At 56.6% G+C, this 19,143-nt stretch overlaps 1 protein-coding gene across 1 annotated transcript; it reads right to left on the bottom strand.

Moving 5' to 3' along the window:
- Window positions 1-455: 455 nt before the first annotated feature.
- On the bottom strand, window positions 456-17,961 carry MYBPH (myosin binding protein H). The gene is made up of 12 exons (XM_040536124.1): window positions 17,860-17,961; window positions 9,899-10,391; window positions 9,637-9,771; window positions 7,887-8,054; window positions 5,178-5,266; window positions 4,029-4,224; window positions 3,564-3,703; window positions 3,310-3,469; window positions 2,537-2,673; window positions 1,929-2,115; window positions 1,165-1,206; window positions 456-635 (listed from the first exon to the last, which is right to left on the bottom strand). Exons 2-11 carry the CDS (start codon window positions 10,185-10,187, stop codon window positions 1,196-1,198), a joined length of 1,512 nt encoding a protein of 503 aa, XP_040392058.1. The 5' UTR covers window positions 10,188-10,391; window positions 17,860-17,961; the 3' UTR covers window positions 456-635; window positions 1,165-1,195.
- Window positions 17,962-19,143: the final 1,182 nt, after the last annotated feature.

Raw genomic sequence — 19,143 nt, 5'->3', positions numbered from 1 at the left:
CCTCCTCCAGATAATGCATGGGCGCATCCGGACCCCGCGGCCTCGTGCCCTGGGGAGGAGATGCTGCTGGCAGGGTGACGGCGCGTGGCTGGCTCGTTGCGTCCCTGGTGAGGATAAAGAAATCGCTCTTGGATGAAGACACATCAACATGACTGTGTTTTGATCTTGCTATTTCTTCTTTTTTTCCCCAGCCATGATCACTCTCCAGTGGCAGCAGGAAACTTTTCCCCTTCCTCCCCCTTTTTGTTTTGCTTCTGGTTTATCCATCTTCATGTGTTTTATAAATCTGGTCCTTTCCTTACGGGCTCAAAACCCACCTCCTCCACCCATGGTTGGGTGGGATGCTATGAGACCCCATAGCGTCCTCGGCAGCTCTTTCCCCTCTACCCCAATACCCACCCCCTACCCCACCCCCATTGCCAACCCCACAACAAGCAGGACACGGTGTTTGCTGAGGACCAAAGCTCAGACAGGCTTGTTTTATTGTCACAGGTAAGAACACATCCAGGGAGGGCCATGCCATGGCCAGGCCAACGGGCGGGACCCCGGGAACACCGCCGGGGAGGGGGCAGGCCCGCAGGCAGGGGGGCTGTGGCCGGGAGCATCGCTGTGTGCTGTGCTGCTGCAGCATCCGCCTGGGGAAAGGAACAAGCCCTGAGCCCTGCAAGCTGCCTTGAGACCGCTGGTCAAGGGTGAGATGGGAAACCATGGCCCAGCTGTGGCTCCAGTGCAAGACAAGCTCAGCCCAGCTCTTCCACTCATTCCTGCCCCCTAAAAATCAGCTATAACCCTTTAGCTCTGCTTCTCTGTCTCACACCCCTTTAGACCTGCCCCCAGCCCCAGTATTGCCCCCCATGTGCAAACAGCCCCACATCTCCAAGCTCTGCCTGCAAACCAGGGGCTCTGCCCACTGGCCTCTCACGTGTCTCCCCATGCACGTCCTCCTTCCTCCCGGCCCCAGTTACAGCCCCCCTCCACCCGTACAAGGGGCAGGTTTCTACTATCCCACCCCACCAGCGCACCTCCAGCCATGGGAGGAGGCAGCCCTGAGCAGGGGCTCCATCAGCAGCTGACAAGGGCTGATCCAGGACCCCAGCCTGCCCCAGCCCTGATGGAGTGATCCATCCTCCTTCCCTCCCACCCACAGCCCCAGCCCAGACCTACCTCATTCTTCGTCTCACCCTCCAACCTGTCCTCACTTGGGTACTGCAGGAGAGAATGGGAGATGTAAAACCCGTGAACTCCCCTCACCTCACTCCCCTCTGACATCTAAAAGTGAGCCAGGGCACAACAAATCCACCCGTGTGCACACACCAACGTACACCTATGTGCACCATCCCTGTGCATACATGCTCCAAGAGATTACGTGCATGCACTGCCTTCTCCCGGACAGTTTGTCCCCAGGACCCCAGGTCCCAACCTAGGCGATGGCCAGGTGCTCTGTGTCCCCAGCACAAGGACAAGCTTGTCATCAAGGGCTGGGTGCTCTGCTGAGGCAGGGAAATGGGAGCTGGGAAGCCTGGGCAGGACCCTGAGACATAAATCAAGGCACCCCAGGTGCAAGTGAAGTGGTTTTGGCACGTGTGGCTTGCAGATGACTTGGGACACAAGTGCTGGTGGATGCAGTGAGGAGCAAGCGACTGTCCCAGCCCCCACCAGCACCTCTGGTCCTTTGCCTCTGCAGTCTCTGGTTTCCTCCCCACCCTTTGGCCATGAATGTGGGAAGGTGATTTCAGGAACAAGGAACGATGCAAGACTGTCAACCCAAGAAGCCCAAAGCTCCAGCCCCACAGGGTTGCCCAGTGCCCTAAGGCTCCCCCACCACCAGGACTCAACCGAAAACAGGGACAAACTGAACCACTGTGAAAGCAAGGACAGGGAAAGACAGGCAGGGAGACCTGCTCCTCTCTCGCCTCAGCCAATCTTACTTTTCACGTCAAGTTTGCAGTCTACCGAAGCTTCTCCCAAGGGGTTCACAGCTTTGCAGGTGTAGATGCCCCCATCAAAAGGGCCGGGCTTGCGGATTTCCAGGGAGCAGACACCCTGATCAATCAACGCTATGTATTTTGGGTCTTCCCGTATCTCCATCTGATTTTTCATCCAGATGATTTTGGGCTGGTAGGCAGCAAGATGTTTTTTTTTAAGCAGGGAGAGAAACGAGAAATCTGACTGTCCCCAAAATGCAGCCACCTCCCTCTGCTCCATCTGAAGCTGGTGGCCATGGTGGGATCCACAGTCAGAAGCCATTTGAAGAGCAAGAACTCCTACTCTGAAGCCCCAGCCACCACCCACAGCTGCTCTCCTAGTGTAGAAGGAGACAGGACACAGCTTGAATTGCAACCAGCCTCCGCTCTACATGCAGAAACACCCCAGGCTTGCCCTAGTTTGACCTGGAGGACAGCTGCTGCCCCCCAACCCTATTCAACCCCAACCCAACATGACCAGCCATCTCCCAACACTTCCAGCCACCTTGCAAGAGCCCAGCTGGTGGCTGCCTGCACGCAGGGGTGATGCTGCCAATGGAGGAGCCACTGACCTGGGGGAAGCCCCGGACAGAGCAGAAGAGGTGCGTGTTGTAGCCCCGGGTGGTGGCTCGGTCTGTCAGGGGCTGGGTGAACTTTGGAGGCTCCATCATGTCCCGTTCGGGGATCTTCTCTGGCTGGTAAACAGTTTCTAGGAAATTAATTAAGTGTAGGTTGAGGCAGAGCTTGGGATCCTGGGTTGACCACCACATGGTCACAAGAACTCAGCCCAAGGTACCCCAAAATCCTTCTCCCTCACATAAGCTAGACAGCATCTGGAGTGGCCTTGAGGACCTGGCTTCACACCAGCCCTGTCTACAGACCCCTTCTCATCCAACCACACCACATTTGTGCCAAGTCCCAGGGGTGACAGGGGAGATACCCGTCTGCAAACCAGCACCATGATGCTTGCTCTGTGCAGAAGGTTGTATCCAGGCCACGCACCTCGCTGGACCTTCTGCTCCATCCCCAAAACTAAGTGCACAGAAACAGGAGCTGGAAGTAGGCTCTGGAGGTGGCAGAGACCTGCTTTGATCTCACCCCAGGGATGTTCACTCCTTGATCCCTCCCAGGGGTCTGCCCATGGCACAAGCCTTCCCCGAAGGAGAAAGGAGGTGGAGAAGGAGGACAGGGGACATCTATCCATCTGTCCTGAGGATGCACAGCCTTCACCCAACAGGGCTCATCCCAGGCAGCATCACCACCAACCCAATGCTGAGGAAACCCCAGTGGGGACAGGAGCCCTCTTGCCCACCCCACCGCCCCCAAGCCGTGTCTCTGTCCCCACTTGTCTTCTTGATGTGGGCCACCCCGGAGGCGACGGCTGCTTTCTCGCTCAGCCCGCAGGCATTCTCCGCGAACACGCGGAAGGAGTAGGTGTTGCCCATGATGAGGTCGGATATGGTGCAGCTGGTGCGGGTGCAGCGCTCCAGTGCTGTGAACCATTTCTGAGGGGGAAAAAAGAGCAGTGACAGGTTGTCCAAAGGAAGGGAACCCATGGGGCAGCCCAGAAAGCAGGGGTCCAGGAGTGGCTGTGCTCACCCCGCTTTTCTTGTCTGACTTCTGCACGGTGTAGCCCTTGATCTCGGAGTTCCCATTGTCCGCTGGGGGGGACCACTCCAGGGCCACGTTAAAGCCCCAAATATCTACCAGCTTCATGTTCTGGGGGGGACCTGGCGGCTCTGCAATTACAAACACACATAAGGCTGCATCCTTATTTGCTCCCCTCGAATTCTGCACCCCAACCATCCCTTTTGCTTCGCTTTTAATGCCTTCTCACCCTGTTGCAGCACATGAGGGATGAGAAGCTGCAATGGGCAGGGGCCGGTAGAAACCCTGCAGCCTTCACCAGAGCAATTCCTTCACATGTTAGAAGGACCCAAAAGCCCCTTGCCTTGCTGCTGGGCCTGTCCCATCCCACCAGACCAGGTGCCACTCCTGACCAAAGGGCAGAAATGAGCCCCAGAGCCACGGCACAACCCCACAGGACCCCATCCAGGGCCATACCAATCACTCGGATGTCCAGGGTGGCCTTGTCCTCTGCTCCGTTTATCTTCACAGCCAGCTGGTACTTGCCCGAGTCGCTGCGCTGCGCCTCGCGGATGAAGAAGATTGTGTCCTTTTCTGTGTTGCGGATGTTGACACGGCTGGTGTCCAGGGGCTGCTCGTTCTTGGTCCAGACCACCTGGGGCTGTGGCTTTCCCTGGAGCAATCCATGCAGGCAGGTTGGGAACCACTCAAGGGCATGGTCCTGGTGGGGTGGGCAGAGCCACCCCGCTATGTCCAGGTAGCCATGGCCTGGATATGGCCTCTCCTATCCAGCAAGGGCCAGGGAAAAAAACTATGTCCAACCCCCGCCAGCCCCGCTGCCAGGAATCTGTCAGGCTCCAGGGATGATGCTGACACATGCTGGTCCTCAAAGTCCCTGTGGAGCAAGTCCATTTGCCCGCCCAGGGCTTTGCAGACAGAGCTGTGCTCATGTCGCCCAGGCACTCAGTGGCAGGGGCTTGAGTTTGGCATCCAGGGCTGATTCATGCCTGGAACATGGCCAGCACAGGCTCCCAGCTGCCTACAAGACATGGGATAGACACATCCCACATTGCAGGGGGACCTTTCTGCCTCTTGCTTCTCCCTGCTTGGCTGGGGTGTTTCATGGATGGCTTTTTCACTTTATAGATGCCCTGGTGGAGGTGCTTTTGGGATGCCACAGGCAGCATGTAATAAATCAGCTCAGGAGATAAACTCCAGCTTGGTCCACCAGCATCAGCTTCGGTCCCTCCATCACAGAGCCTTGGGGCTACCCTGCTCCAAATGCAGCTGCCCTCCCTGGGAGGAGCCCCGAAATTGTGCTTCTGGGTCCTGCAGCATGTGGCTGGGCCCCTGCCCTGCTGAGCTGGGTATGATCTAAACAGGGCTCATGGGCCAAGACAGCAGCAATATCCAGTTCATGCCCTAGTCTGTTTGGGATCACCATCAATAAAGATGCTGCAGGACAAAATGGGATCTGAGCAGGAATGGGACCCGATGAGACATGGGGGCCAGGACAAGCCAGCCCTCAGCTGGCCCCAGGCATATCATGCTGGCAAAAAAAGTCACTCCGGAAAGCAACCTGCAGTGAGAAAACCCAAGAGCTTAAATCCCAAATTGCTCGCCTACCTGGAAAGGGATCATCAGGTTCACGGCATCCCCAACATGCCTGACGTAAGTCTGCCGCAGGTGACGAGGCATGCGGATCCTCGGGAGCTCTGGGGACCAGAAAGTGAAGTTGTGGGGCCAGGAAATCAGAGACCCCAGCTCACAGCCCAAGATGTCCCACACTCCTGCATGAGCCAGCCCATCCCATACATCCCCCACTTGGCCATCAGGATGTCCTGTCCTGAACCATGGCCACCTCTTCCTTCTCATCTCCAGAACCGTGCTTCTCTTTGCAGGGCCACACCAGCCAACCCCTTTGCCAGCACCCCCAGAATTACTTCCTTGTCCATCCTTGAGCCCGTGGTGACCAACATGGGCTTTACCAGCACAACCCGCATGGCAGCAAAGCAGTGGACAGCATCTCCTGGTCAGGAAATACTTCTCCCCCAGCTAAGAAAGCAGACTTTCTAGAGACTCACAACCCAGCTTCCAGCCAGGACGAGGGTTGGTGAGCTCCATCGCTGTGGGCTCAGGGCTGCCCAGAGACCAAGGTGGCTCACAGGTCCACACAGCAGAGTCGGAAAAGCCCCAGGCTGGAAAAGGAAGGCTAACGTCCCCAAGGGAGCATAACAAAGATAAGCCAAAAAAAAAAAAAAAAAAAAAAAGACCAGAGAATGCCGATGGAGCGCGCATCTCCTTCCCAGGGTGAAAATAGCAGCCGCGTAACCCAACCGGCGTGGTGCCAACAGTCCTGCTGGGGAGGCATCGGGTTTACGTGAGCCCCTCATAAAAGAGCCGTGTGTCTCTGCCTGGATTAAACGTGCCGGAGCTCAGCTCTTGGGAGGGGGCTTGGGGAGGCCAGAATTAAACCATGAGCGAGTGATGCCTGAACAGCTGTGAGCGTGAGAGGGCTGGGGAGGGCCAGGAGATGCCCGGCAGTCCCAGATGGCCCCGCTGACAGCTGGGGTGGGCTCTGCTCTGTACACGCGGCCGTTCGCTGCAGGAATCCATGCCTCGGTGCTGCCACTTGGGCTCATCCGTCCCAGCGGGGCAGAGAAACCCAACCTCCATGGAGGGGCATGAATTCATGGGTGTTTTCCCCAGCTCAGCTGGAGAGGGCTGGTCGGGGTTGGTGGCCCAGGTGAAGCATGGCCGTGGCTGAGAAAGTGTTTTTCTTGCCCTTGTTCCCTGCACAACACAACTCCTGCACCGAATCCTTGGCTGGTTTCTCCCCGTCTCTCTCTCCGCCTCCCAAACCCACTCGCCTTCCCTCGACCCACCTGTTCTCAAGCTCCCTGCCACCCATACTGCTGCTATTTAAAATCCCTTGTGACGCTATAAATGAACCAGGGAGAGGTACAAAATGCAGTCCTGAATAAAATGTAAAGACCAGCATGTAAAGGGCAGGGCGGGGAGGAGCAGGCTCATGCACCCAGCATGCACCAGCACCGCTGGGGCAGACACGGGGCGGCAGCAGCCTGGAGGGGTCATTTGTTACTCAGCAAAGCCAGGAAGGACATGCAGGGCTCTATTTCAGATAAAACACAAAAGTTGGCAAGTGCCATTTGCTGATAAAGAGTTTCAGTCAGCAGAAAAAAAATAAAAATAGAAATCTTAGAGGAAGAGCAAGCTGCACGTGGGTCTTTCAACTCTTGGAGTTTTACACCTCTCAGCTGGTGCACGTGGTTGGGAAAAAGTCTGCAGCAAGGACAGGCAGCTTGGCCTGGGGGGCGCAGCACGGGACTAGAAGTGGGAAACCTGAGCCACGCATTTGGCATCTCCTCCCAGTCCCCCACAGCTTGGTTTCCCCAGTCCCGCAAGGAAAATAGCAATGCCTTTGGGATCTGGAGGTGAACGCGGCAAGGAGAGAGGTGCCACCTGCCAGACACCCCTGATATTTCTGCTTCAGCCACCGAAGGATCCGGCACTGCCAGACAGAGCCAGGGTCTGGACAAGGCAGCAGACACAGCACCCGCTGAGCCATGCCCACAGCCCCTGCAGCACCCGTTCCAGACACTGACAGTCCTCTCCAAACCCTTTCTGACAAAAAAAAGAAAAAAAGCTGACAGTTTCTGGAATAACTTCTGTTATCATTATTACTATTTTTAAGCAGAAGGAAAAATCTGTTCTTTGAATAATAGGAAAATTTGCACATTAAGAATTCCTTGTAAAGGACAAATAAGGCTCTATTTGCTGTTGGATAAGTGAAAACCAACTTTGCAATCCTACATCAGCCTCAGCACTCTCACAGCACCCCAGCAGGAATGTGAGTCTTCCTAAGCATGGGAGCAAGTCATTCATTAGCGTGTTCAGCATGATTAAAGTTCCCGTGCTCCCGACGACCCGCTCTCGACTTTCCTGAGCTAAACAAACAAAGCTGCCGCTGCCCGACACGCGTGTGCTGGCATACTAGGGATGTGAGCGTGCCCAAGGAGAGGAGACGCGAGACCATTTCCCAGCCATTGCAATGTTCTACATGGCCCTGCAATTTGGGTGGAGCGCTTTTCCCCCAAAGCCTCACCATCTACAGGACCGGTGCCTTGCGGTCAGGAAGCGTCATCCCCATCCCACCCCAAGGGAACTGGGCCCAGTTCTGGAGGACAACATCTCGGTGAAAGGCTGGATTGCGACACATGAGAGGGCAGAGGCTGTTGGGGCTGTAGGGATGGGCTGCGACTCCTTTGCCTGCTGATAGGGCACACGGGGACAGTGCATGTCCCCAGTACTCACGGGTGATCTCTCTGACGAGCACCGGCTGCTCCAAGGTAGCCGGGACACTGGTGCCGCTGGCGCTGACAGCCTTCACCCGCACGTGGAGCTTGTCACCGGAGCTGAGGTCCTGGATCGTGTACCGGGTGGAAAGAAAGGGCTCCTTGTTCACCGCTGCCCAGTCTGTGCCTAGAACAAACCCAGCGGAGCACTTCAGCCGTGACATGGACAGGCGGATGGATGCACATCCCCCAAACAGCAGGATCAAGCCCCAAGGGGTGAAACCCAGAGGCAGAAAACCGCTTCCTTGCACAGGCACAAGCAGAAAGAGTCATCCTGTTGGATTTGGGGCAGTGAGAGAAAAAGCCATCTGAGGGAGGGGGCTGGCCTCCCCTCCGCAAGGGGTGTGGGTTACCGAATGCTGGCAGATGCTCAACTGCTGAGCAGGAGGCTGCTTGCAAGGCGTTAGGCCAACAAACGTGGTCTCTGCTGACTTTCCAGGTGCATTTCTGGAAGTAGTTAAGATCCTCTGACCACCCTGCCAGCCTATCCTCTCCGCCAGCTGCTCCAGGATACCTTGCTGGGGCTCACCACGGTCCCCAGACTGTCCTCATCCTCAAGCAAGGTCTGCCCATCGCCTGCAAATGGCATTAATCAGACCAGCCCTCACTCAAACTTGACCCCCCCCCCCCCCCCCCCCCCCAACACCACCAACCATGGTCTTGTACGAGCTCAGATACAGCAATTTGAGTCCATGTGGCGACCACTGAATGACTACAGCTCTTCTGTCACCCAGCCAAGCCCAAAGCAAGCTAGGAAAGCATCCAAAACCGTGCTCTTTGGGAGGCTGTTAGACAGCTCCCTCCAGGAATGGCTTCTCCCAGCAAGGGCCTCCTCACACACCCAGTCCCGCCGTGGTCACCTCCCGGTCCCCAGCCCAAGGGTGAAAGCCTCCCGTGGCCACGCTCGTGGCTCAGCTTGTGTCGGTCGTGCCTGCCACAAACTAAACAGCCAAGGGTCACAGCTCAAGTTCCCCGAGGCCTGTGGACCACCCAGGTCTCCCAAAGCACCCCAGCCTCATGCAGCACCCAGCCCACCAACCCCAGCTGCCCCTCGCTGACCCCCCCAGTCTCGCAGCTCATTCACTCTCACCCCAAGACCCAGCAGGGCTTCATGAGAGTGCCCAAAACATTTCTCAATGCCTACCTCATCCCACCAACTGGCAATGCAACCAGAGAGCCACAGGTAATTGCTGCCAGCCACCAGCCCATCTCAACCCACCACAGCCATCGTCCCTCCAGGCTCCTCGAGCCCCATCTCCCTCTGGGCTGGGCTTGCCTGCTGCCTTGTATCAGCCTCTCTCGCACTGCCCAGCCCTTTCCTTCCTCATCCTCCCACCGTCTGTGCATCCTTTTGAGCATGGGAGAAATGTGTCTTCTATCCTCTCAGGTCTCATAATCCTATCCCACCCCAAGTCCATGCAGAGCTGGTGGCCATCAGGGACCATCCCCAGTGGGCATGCTGACCTCTCCTCCACCCTCTAGGTGGATGCAGCAGTGATGTTAGATGCTGTGGTCCAGCCCCCTGATAAAGAAATCACTGCTATCTGAAGAAAACAGGAAGCCCCTCTCCTCCACAGAAAAAAAAAATAATAAAAAATAAATGGGCAAAGAGAGGGGAACAGGATACAGGGAAACACACTGCCAGGTTCTGCCCAGCTCCATCCCACACCAGCGCTCCATGCTTACGAGGCAGGAAAGCCCAAGCCTACTTCCATCTTTGCAGATCTCCACCAGGTATCCATCCAGGCCTGACCGACCTGTCTTCTCAGGGGCTTTCCAGGTCAGCGTAACCGAGTTTTCGCTGACTTCTTCCACAGTCAGGGACAAGGGGGAGCTGGGCGGCTCTGTAACAAACCCGCAGTGGTGAGAGCAGGATCCCGGGCAGCGGGGCCTCAGCCCACCCACCTCCTAACCCCCCAGCCCATCTTCATGCATCCCCCTCCCCACTTCAGTGTCCAGTCCCCTCCTCACCTGCTTTGGGTTTCTCAGGCTCAGGGGCAGGGTGCTCAGCTGGGGGGGCTGGGGAACCTTCTTTGGGGGCTGGAGTCGCTTCTGCCGTGGGGACGGGAGCCGGCTCATCTGTGGGGGCCGGGGGCTGCTCCGCAGCAGGGGGATGCTCGGGGGCCGGGGCCTCTTCAGCAGCTGGTGCTGGTTCTTCTTTTGGGGTTGGTGCTGGCTCTTCCTTTGGGGCTGGTGCTGGTTCTTCCTTTGGGGCTGCGGGAGCCAGGTCTGCAGCTGGAGGTGCGGTTTTGCCAGTCATTGCTGCAAAGCCTAGGGGGTGTTTTGGGGTCTCTGCTCTGGGATTTCTGCTCTGGATTGGGGTTCCAGCTCCAGACCTAAAGTCTCTCCTCCAGACCTGGGATCTTGACGCTGAAGATGGGGTCCCTGGCGCAGACCAGGCGTCTCCACTCTGGATTCGGTGTCTCCACTCTGGACGGACAGTCTCCGCTGCAGGACGGCTGTGCTGGGAGGGGGGAACCAGGTCACTGAGCCGGGACAGGGGCTGGGAGATTTTTATAGGCTTGGGCTGGCACTTGTCACCTCCCTGCAAACCAATCTGCCTGCGCAGGCGGGGGCCGCCAGAAATAGCCACCCGGGACCTGCACATTCAGCAGCATGCCCCTACCCCCTCCTATGGAACTGCAACACATGGTCCTGCCCCCCCGCCACCTCCCAGGCCCACACGGGACCAGGCAGGCCAGAGCCAGGTCACCTTTCTTTGGGGACACAGCTCCTGTACCCAGCACCAAAGCCCCTACGAGCTGCGCACCCTCCCACACTGCCCCCAGCCTCTCCAAGCCCCCCAAACCTCGTCCCAGCCCTTGCATTGACACAAGGCATCCCCACCTCTGAGCCTCCTGGTAAATCCTGCACTGCTCCCCCAGCCCACCTGCCCCCCATGTCCCATGTCCACAGTCCCTACCACAACCCCAACTCGCTCCATTCCCAGCTTCCCCCTCAGCCCCAGAAGAGTTGAGGATGGAAAGCACCTCGTGTGATCATCCAGACCAACCCTTCACCAAAGCAGGGGCACCAAGCACAGGATGCTCGTGACCTCCTCCAGTCCCCTGTGCCCAGGCCTTCTCCTAGCTCCTACCTGAACCTTTGCAGCCCAGACCCTCCTCTGGTCCCCTTCTCAGCCCTAGACCCTCTCCCTCCATGTCTTCCCCATAGCCCCTTGGCTTGACGCCATGGTTTCTCCACCATGGTCCCTTCCAGCCCTCAACACAAGCCCATCTCCCAGCCCTGCAGACCCACCGCCCTGAAGAAGGTAGATCTCAGGCCAGCCCCACACTCTGTTCTCCAGCCTCTGCCCTGCACATACCCCCCCTCGTCCATGGGGTCTGGTCACTCCAGGACTCATGTCCAGCCACCCTTCTGCCAGCCCCAAAGTGATTCACCCCAAAGCCCCATGCTGGCCCAGGAAAGCCCTGTTAGGCTGTAGGATAGAAACCTGCTCACCCCTTGCCTATCCTCATTTCCCTTGCTTGTCGTGTGAGACACTACTAAAAATGTCTCTGTAACCTGTAGTTTAATTCTTTTGCCTTCCTCAAATTTGGTCAACAGTGTTTTCTCCTGTTCCCAGCTGCTTGCCTGCCTCCAGAGATGCTGCTGTGGAGGAACCAAGCAGGCCCGGTTCTCCTGGGCACTGCTCCAAAGGCTTTCATGGTCCCCAGGAAACACCTCCAAACATGAATATCAGGGTCAAGAGGCCACTGCTGAACAAGAGCAAAACCCCTTTAGCCAGGCTGGTGTTTAACAGGATGGTGACATCTCAAAAAACAGCCAGAGGGCTCTGAAGGATGTGTCCCTTGTGGAACAGGAGCCCTGCACGGGGAATGGAGCTGGTGGGAGGAAGAAGAGTTGGCCAGGGCAGCACTGCTGCTGTTTGGCCCAGTGGGCATCAGAGGGCCCTGAAACCCTCTGCCCTACACAGATAGACATGAGGGGACGTGGAGGGGTGATCGATGATCCCCAGAAAGAGCACGAAGGAGCTCCTGCACTTTCTGCTAGCCCTGCAAGTAATCCGAGTAGAAAACCCATCATAGCCCCCAGCCTCACGAGTCACAGGGGGATCAGGTAACAAGAGCACAAACCCTCCTGCTGCCCCGATCTCCCTGTGGGCCCTGGAGGCTGAGCCTGGCAGCACAACCCTCCTGCTCCAGGGAGGAGATTTTTCCCCCTCAGTTATTTCAGCGACTGCATTTGGCAGCAGGACAGAGCCAGGACACCAAGAGATGGTATCAGTATCTCAGGGAGGGTATATTTCCTCCAAAACTACGTGATAACCCCAGCGTTCCTCATATACTTTCACCAGTGAGAAGGAATGTCACTAATAATGGATCCTCCTTCTCCTAAAAGGCCTTTGGATGCCAGAGGGCTGAGCTCCCTGAGGCAGGGGAGGGTGACACAGGGTTCCCAGCGATTTTACTGCACCCCATGGATGGGTGCTGGCAGTTCCCCTGCTCCCTGGAGCATGTTGGAGCCAAGTGGGTCACAATCCAGAAAATTTTCTACAGCTGCTCTGGCTAAAAAGAAGGTAGTCCTGCCCCCCAGCACAGCAATGTAGGGCTAGAGGAGACCATCCATCCGTCCTTCTCCAGCTGCCCCCAGAGGGGCTAGGACCCAGAGGGTGGGACTGGAGAAACTCCATTTCCTCTATGCCATGACCCACAGGGATGTCATCCTGTTCTGGATGATCTCAGCATCTTCTCAACCTAGAGGGAGGTGGGATCAAACCTCCAAAAGCCTCTGTCTAGAACTGGCGTTGTCTGTAGTCCTACCTCTGCGATTATCAGAGTGGCATCTCCATGGGGACTTTAAGTAGACAAACACTCAGCTCTGTCTGTGGGACACATTCACCTGGCCCACGCCTTGGTGGCTCCATTAGCTCAAAGGTGTTCCACCATCTCCAGGCTCCCACAAACAGCATCACCTCTGCTTGGAAATCTTTGTTTTTTTCTTTCCCCGCCCCGCCCACCCCCCCCCCCCCCCCCCCCCAAAGGTGGTTGTGGTGTCTAATCTAAACCAGAACACTTTGCGAAAAGCAAGTTTCTTTTGATTATGTGTTAAGAAAAGCAATTTAAAGAACTCAAAAAGGGAAAAAAAAATCAATACCAAAACTATAGTTCATAAGGAAATGAGCACTCAGATTTCTCTTCTATTTCAATTTGGGTGAGTGCAGCTGAAAATCAAGCACTTTCTTCTGGAAAAAGAACATCAGTGCAATTATTTCACTTGCAGTTCTTGATATGAATGAAATCTGAGGTTTTAAGACCTGCTCGGTGACGTTTAGATGCTGTTTTCTCTGTTGACTCACGGGATGACTCATAGGTTAAGAGCAAGTGAATCAACATGGTTTATCATCCAGACTTATCTGGGCCACGTTACTGTAGTATATTGGCATCTTGTTTATTCTCACATCGCAACAAGACTGCCGGATGTCGAATACACCAAGCACAGAAGCACTGTGCTCCCTGCCATAGATCACAAAGGCGTCGTGGCAGGTTGCCCAAATCCAAAGTCAAAGGGTTCCGACAGGGACCAGCCGCAGGAGATGAAGGTGTTTGGTTACCCACCACGACAGCTTCGCTTGCGGGTACAAAACGGAGAGGGAGAAGCTGCTCCCATGGAGCCACTCCACCAGCCAGGGTGGAACGGGGTGTCCCAGCAAGAGGCCCCCCACTTTGGGGTCACAAAAGTTAATCTGAGGACGGAGACGAAAGGAGATGCTGTGATGGTTTTACTCAGGTGGGCAGGCAAGCTCCACCACAGCCACTCTCTCACTTCCCCTCCTCAAAGGGAAAGAAAATACAATGCAAAGGGCTCAAGGGTTGAGATAAGGACAGGGAGATCAGATCGCTCAACAATTATCATGACGGACAAAACAGACTCGGAGTAGGGAGACAGTAAGATTCATTGCCTATTACTAACAAGCTAGAGAAGTGAGAAACAAAGGAAAGAAACCAAAAACGCCTTCCCCTCACCTGCCCTCTTCCACCTCCTCCCCCCAAGCAGCACAGGGGAAGGGGGAATGGGGGCTGTGGTCAGTCTATGGCGCTTGGTCTCTGCCACTCCTTCGGGATGCCATCCTTCCCAAACTGTGCCTGCAGGGGCTGCCCACAGGCCGCAGCTCTTCAAGAACTGCTCCCACATGGCTCCATACCATGGGGTCCATCCCCCAGGAGCAAACTGCTCCAGCACGGGTCCCCCATGGGCAGCAGCTCCCCCCAGACCCCTTGCTCCTGCATGGGCTCCTCTCCACAGGCTGCAGCTCTGGCCCGGGGCCTGCTCTTGGGGGGGCTCTCCATGGGCCGCAGCCTCCTCCAGGCCACATCCACCTGCTCCACCAGGGGCTCCTCCACGGGCTGCAGTGTGGAGATCTGCTCCATGTGGGACCCATGGGTGCAGGGGGACAGCCTGCTCCACCAGGGGCCTCTCCACAGGCCACAGGAGACTTCTGCTGCGCGCCTGGAGCACCTCCTGCACCGACATGGGGTGCTGCAGTGCTGGGTCTCACTCCTTGCTCTCCCAGATGCTGTTCCACAGCAGTTTTTTTCCCCCTTTCTTAAATACACTCTCACAGAGGCACAAACAACATCGCTTATTGGCCCGGCCCTGGTCAGCGGCAGGGCCCTTATCTAACATGGGGCAGCTTCTGGATTCTTCTTGCAGAAGCCACCCCTGTGGCCCCCTGCTACCCAAACCTTGCCATGTAAACCCACTACAGATGCCCCCTGGGTGAGTGCTGCACCTCGGCATAAAAACTGAGCACACTGAGTGGGCTGTGCTGGCTGTTACTGCAGGCAGATGGGGGTTGGACATTAGAATTCTAGTAATAATTTAAATAGCAATGCATTTTGCCTGAAACTAAGTATTTTGGGATTTAGCTGAAATGCAGGGTATTCACAATTTCCAGTGAGAAATGATCTTTTCTGTACGGGAAGTAGGTACTATTTATAAATTGGTTTTGGCCAACATTTCCAGCCCACATTTATGGGTACACTGCCTTACTTATCTTCCAGGTAAAATATAGGTCTAAATGATGAGATCTTCATTTCTTACTTACAGAATCAGATCCTCCTCATGCCGCTGTAATTCAAGCCCCCCACAAAGAAGCAGCATGGCCATTTTTCTTGCTGGGCTTATTGACAGGACCCCAGTGCAGAGAGATAAATCTGGCTTCACCCCTAAAGAGCCAGGTTAGGAAATCATAGCATCAAGGACATGCTGGGTGGAGTTGGGGAAAGCCCAGGCATTCCCGACGGTGACAGCTGATGTGTCTGTGTGGGAAGACAGAAGATGCCTCCGACAGCTGGACCAAATCCTGGAGGATTTTAGAGATTTCAGTCCCTAAGCAGGTCTCCAGTATTCAGCAAGAGGTGGCAAGGTTTTTCCACTTGCATGTCTAAAGCCAAGCAGAGACACCAAAGGCCCAGAATAAATGAAGGATCTGTGTTGTATGGGTGGTTACAGTTCCTCAAAGTTTGGGTTGGGTTGGAAGGGACCCTTAAAGACCACCCAGCCCAACTCCCCTGCTGTAGGCAGGCACACCTGACACCAGACCAGGTTGCTCAAAGCCCTGTCCAACCTGATTTCCAATGATGGGGATAACCACAACTTCTCTGGCAACCTGTTCCTGTGTCTCAGCACATTCATGTCAAAAAATCTCTTCCTTCAACCTAAACCTACCCTCTTTCAGTTTAGAACTGCTGACCCTTGTTCTGCCACTATGGGCCCTGATAAGGAGGTCTTTCTCCATTATTGTTATAAGTGCCCTTTATATATCATAGGAGTCAACAAGGAGCAGCCACCCACTGCCTGTATCACGGTGGGGAAGGGGACACCCAGGGCTGACGGCATTCCCATTGACACCCCACAGCGGGATATAGCCAAAGCCAGCCAGCAGGAGAGACCAGGAACCTTCCCCATCTCCAAATGGCCATATCCAGCCCTGCATATACTGTGTGGCCTGGGAGTCCATGGAAGACTCCACAAACAGCCTGGAGAAATGCCCCAAACCCCAGATTCCAGCAGAAAGGAGGTTCTCAAACCCCTCTGGGGCAGATCTTGCTGCCAGCCACGGATGTGGCTGGAGATGGTTCCCATGCGGGGCTGTCCCCTCCTATGCAGCATGGGGACCTCCTCGTCCATCCCCTCCCTGGGGGGTTAAGCCAGAGCTCCAAAAACCAGGGCGCTCACACAGAGACCACTCAGCCGCTGACCACGGCTGCCAGCTCAGGGTTTCTCAGCGCCCTGCAGGCCACGTCACGCCTGCCCGGCTCCCAGCAGCATTTCCAGGCTCCCCGTCACCGTGATATTCACAGCGCACTGAGTCAAGCGGCCGGGGCAGGCAGCAGGTGGGCTGGGACGTAGACAAGCTTTCCGACTTGTGCACCACACGCAAGCAGAGGCTTACTTCACCCCACAGCAATGAGTGCAGGCAGGGGCTCCGGGGCCAAGCGGGGACATGGGCTTGACCCCTCTCCTAAAGTCCCCCAGGCAGGAGATTGAAGCTAGCAAAGCTTTAAAACATCCCTGTCAGGTGTAGAAAACACAGCCAGGCACCAGAGATGCGGCCAGCTTGATTCAGGGTGTCTCTGAGCTCCCACTGGGATCTCCGCCAGGCACAGAAATACGGCTTGTGCAGCCGCACCTGGTGCACACTTGGGGATGTCCCCACTGCGTTGTCACGCATCAGCTCCCAGCACCAGCGCCCAGCATCACCATGGCTCCATTCAGCACTTGGGGCTCTCCCACCATCAGCATCAGCCCGTGATGCAGCACAGTTGGGTACCCGGCGCTGAAGCCTTCCCGCTGGAATTGAGAGCTGCCAGATGTGGGCAGGGCTCACGGATGCAAACACCCAGCCCCACTGACATCTTCAGGGTGCTATTTTTGGGCAGCGCTGGGATAACTCTCCTCCGAGCTGGCAGGGAGAGAGAAACAGAGAAACCCACGCGGGGATGCCCGGACTTTGCCCAGTGCCTCACTGGGAACCGAGCCCAGCTCAGTTTCCCCGGGGATGGCACCACGGTGGAGCAGCATCGCTGCTGCCCCCACCAGAGCGGTCCCGTGGCACATCACGGCGCGAGGTCGGCACAGGGCAGGAGCGGTGACCTCCTGGGACAGGACGTGACGGGCTGGCAGAAGCACTCACGGACCTTGGCACCACATCAGTTGCCTGCCGTGCCTCTGGCACCCAGAAGCAATGACAAACCCGGGGCATCGCTCTGCCTTTGGTGGTTCTTTTTCCAGTCCTGCCGCACCTCCAGGGCTGCCAGCAGGAGCTTACCTAGGGCAGGCTGAGCCCACGCCAGCCCTGCTGCCCACAGCCTGCCTGGGGGTCACCTCCACCGAGGGCAGGGGACAGCAGCTGGGGACACCGATAAGACTCTGTCACCACCTGCCCTGCCTGGTCCCACTTTGGGACAGGGAAAAGCTGCAAACAGCACCTTGTGTTCTCCCATCCATCAAAAGTCAAGCGTTCAGCAAGTCCCAAAATGATCCAAGCAACCCCTGCTATTTTATTTCAGGTTTTCCCCCGGGGGGAGATGCAGCCACACAGCTGCATGTTTCACTCCCCGAGCTGTGCCCAGCGCTGCTGGGTGACCCCTCTGCCAGCAGGCAGGGAGTTGGGATGCTCTGCAAGAGAAGGAACCAGCCCAGCCCCGGGCTCCACCAGCACCAAGGACTGATTTCTTCACCATGCCAGCCGCTTGCTCGGGTGCTTGCTCACCTTACGCAGGGGCGAACACCTCAGCCCAGAGCACTGCTTTGCTGACCCCTGCCCCTGCAGTCCTAGGCAGCACCCAGTGCGTCCCAGTTAGCCCAGCTAGTGCCCAGCCCTGATGTAAAAAAAAACACACCACTGGCCCATTACAGCCTGGGCATGTGCTCCTGGTCTCACCAGACCTTCAGCATCCCCTTACCTCCACCAAGGACTAAGGTCCCCTCTGGTGTCCTCAAGACTCCTTCTGCAGGATCAGGATCACTATCTCTGCTTCCCCTTCCCACCTCCTCTCTTGAATTTTCACATCCACACCCCTCATTTCTTTGCCCTAAATGTTTCCACCTGCACCCTCACCTGCCTCCATCCCATCCTCCTTTCTTCACCCTCCTCCTCTTGCCCCATGCAGAGTCCCTGTCGTGCTCCACCCCGCTGTGGTGGAGCAGGGAATGGTCCTTTTGGCTGAAAGCATCAAAGCTGATGGAGACCAGCATGATGTCCTGCACCCATCCCAGCCCTGGTGGCAGCAGGACCAGCCATGGTTCGGATGGGGCAGCTGGTAGCCTGCAGAGGTCCCCAAGGCCACTGTGGGGGTGGCAGGCACCCTGAGGGCTGTCCCTCCCCAGGACACTCGGAAGCCAAGGGGAGCAAATCCTGGACAAAGGGCAGCAGGTTCTGGACTCCCCCCCCCCCAAGACCCCCTCTTCCCAGGCATCTTCATGCGGGACCCTCCCTGCTGTGCCCCCCTCCCTGCAGAGTTTGCTGGATCAGAGGGACTACCAGGGGTCAGAGCATCCGCAGATCCCAGTGACTCATGCCAGGCCCCAGTAACTGGAGAAACAAACCGGTTTAGGGTTGTCCAACAGTGGTTCAGCTGCACCCTTCCCTGCTGCCACCAGAGAGCATCATGGGGACATTTAATCGAGCAGTCCTTACCTCAGAACCATCCCAAACCCTCCAGATACAGAGCCAGGCTTTGGGAAGACGCCCTTTTTGCATGGTTCTCAGTGTCTCTGATGTCCCCACAGGCAAATGCATGGGCTCCAGCTGCCACAGGGTGGGGTGCTATGGATGGGGCACCTCGGCACCCCCTCCCTGTCCTGACCCATCTCTGCTGTCCCCATCCACGGTGGCACAGCCCCCCATGACAGCCCCGTGCCTCCCCTGGAGGAAGCATCACCCCAAAGCACCTCCGAGCAGCTAGGCCAGGACTTGGGGTTCTGAGAGTGAACAGGATTTTATCTCTTGACCCGACAACCTGCGAGGAGACCGCCATGGTAGAGATACTTCATCCTCCTCCTCCTCGCCCATGCGCGCACCAACACAGCAGGGCTGCTCATGTGTTTTTGCAGGGGAAGGCCACCGCGTCCAGCCCATTGTGACCAAGCGAGGGCTGAGCCTGCTGACGGCTTTTGCCACGAACACATGCAGGGAGCTGGTTCCCATCTCCTGGGGGTTAGGAGGTGGCACAGATCCCAGGGGATCT

The sequence above is a fragment of the Cygnus olor genome, chromosome 24 (assembly GCF_009769625.2).
Source record: "Cygnus olor isolate bCygOlo1 chromosome 24, bCygOlo1.pri.v2, whole genome shotgun sequence".
NCBI classification, from domain to species: domain Eukaryota; kingdom Metazoa; phylum Chordata; class Aves; order Anseriformes; family Anatidae; genus Cygnus; species Cygnus olor.
Note: the sequence above shows the minus strand (reverse complement) of the source record. Positions and strands in the feature narration are given on the sequence as shown.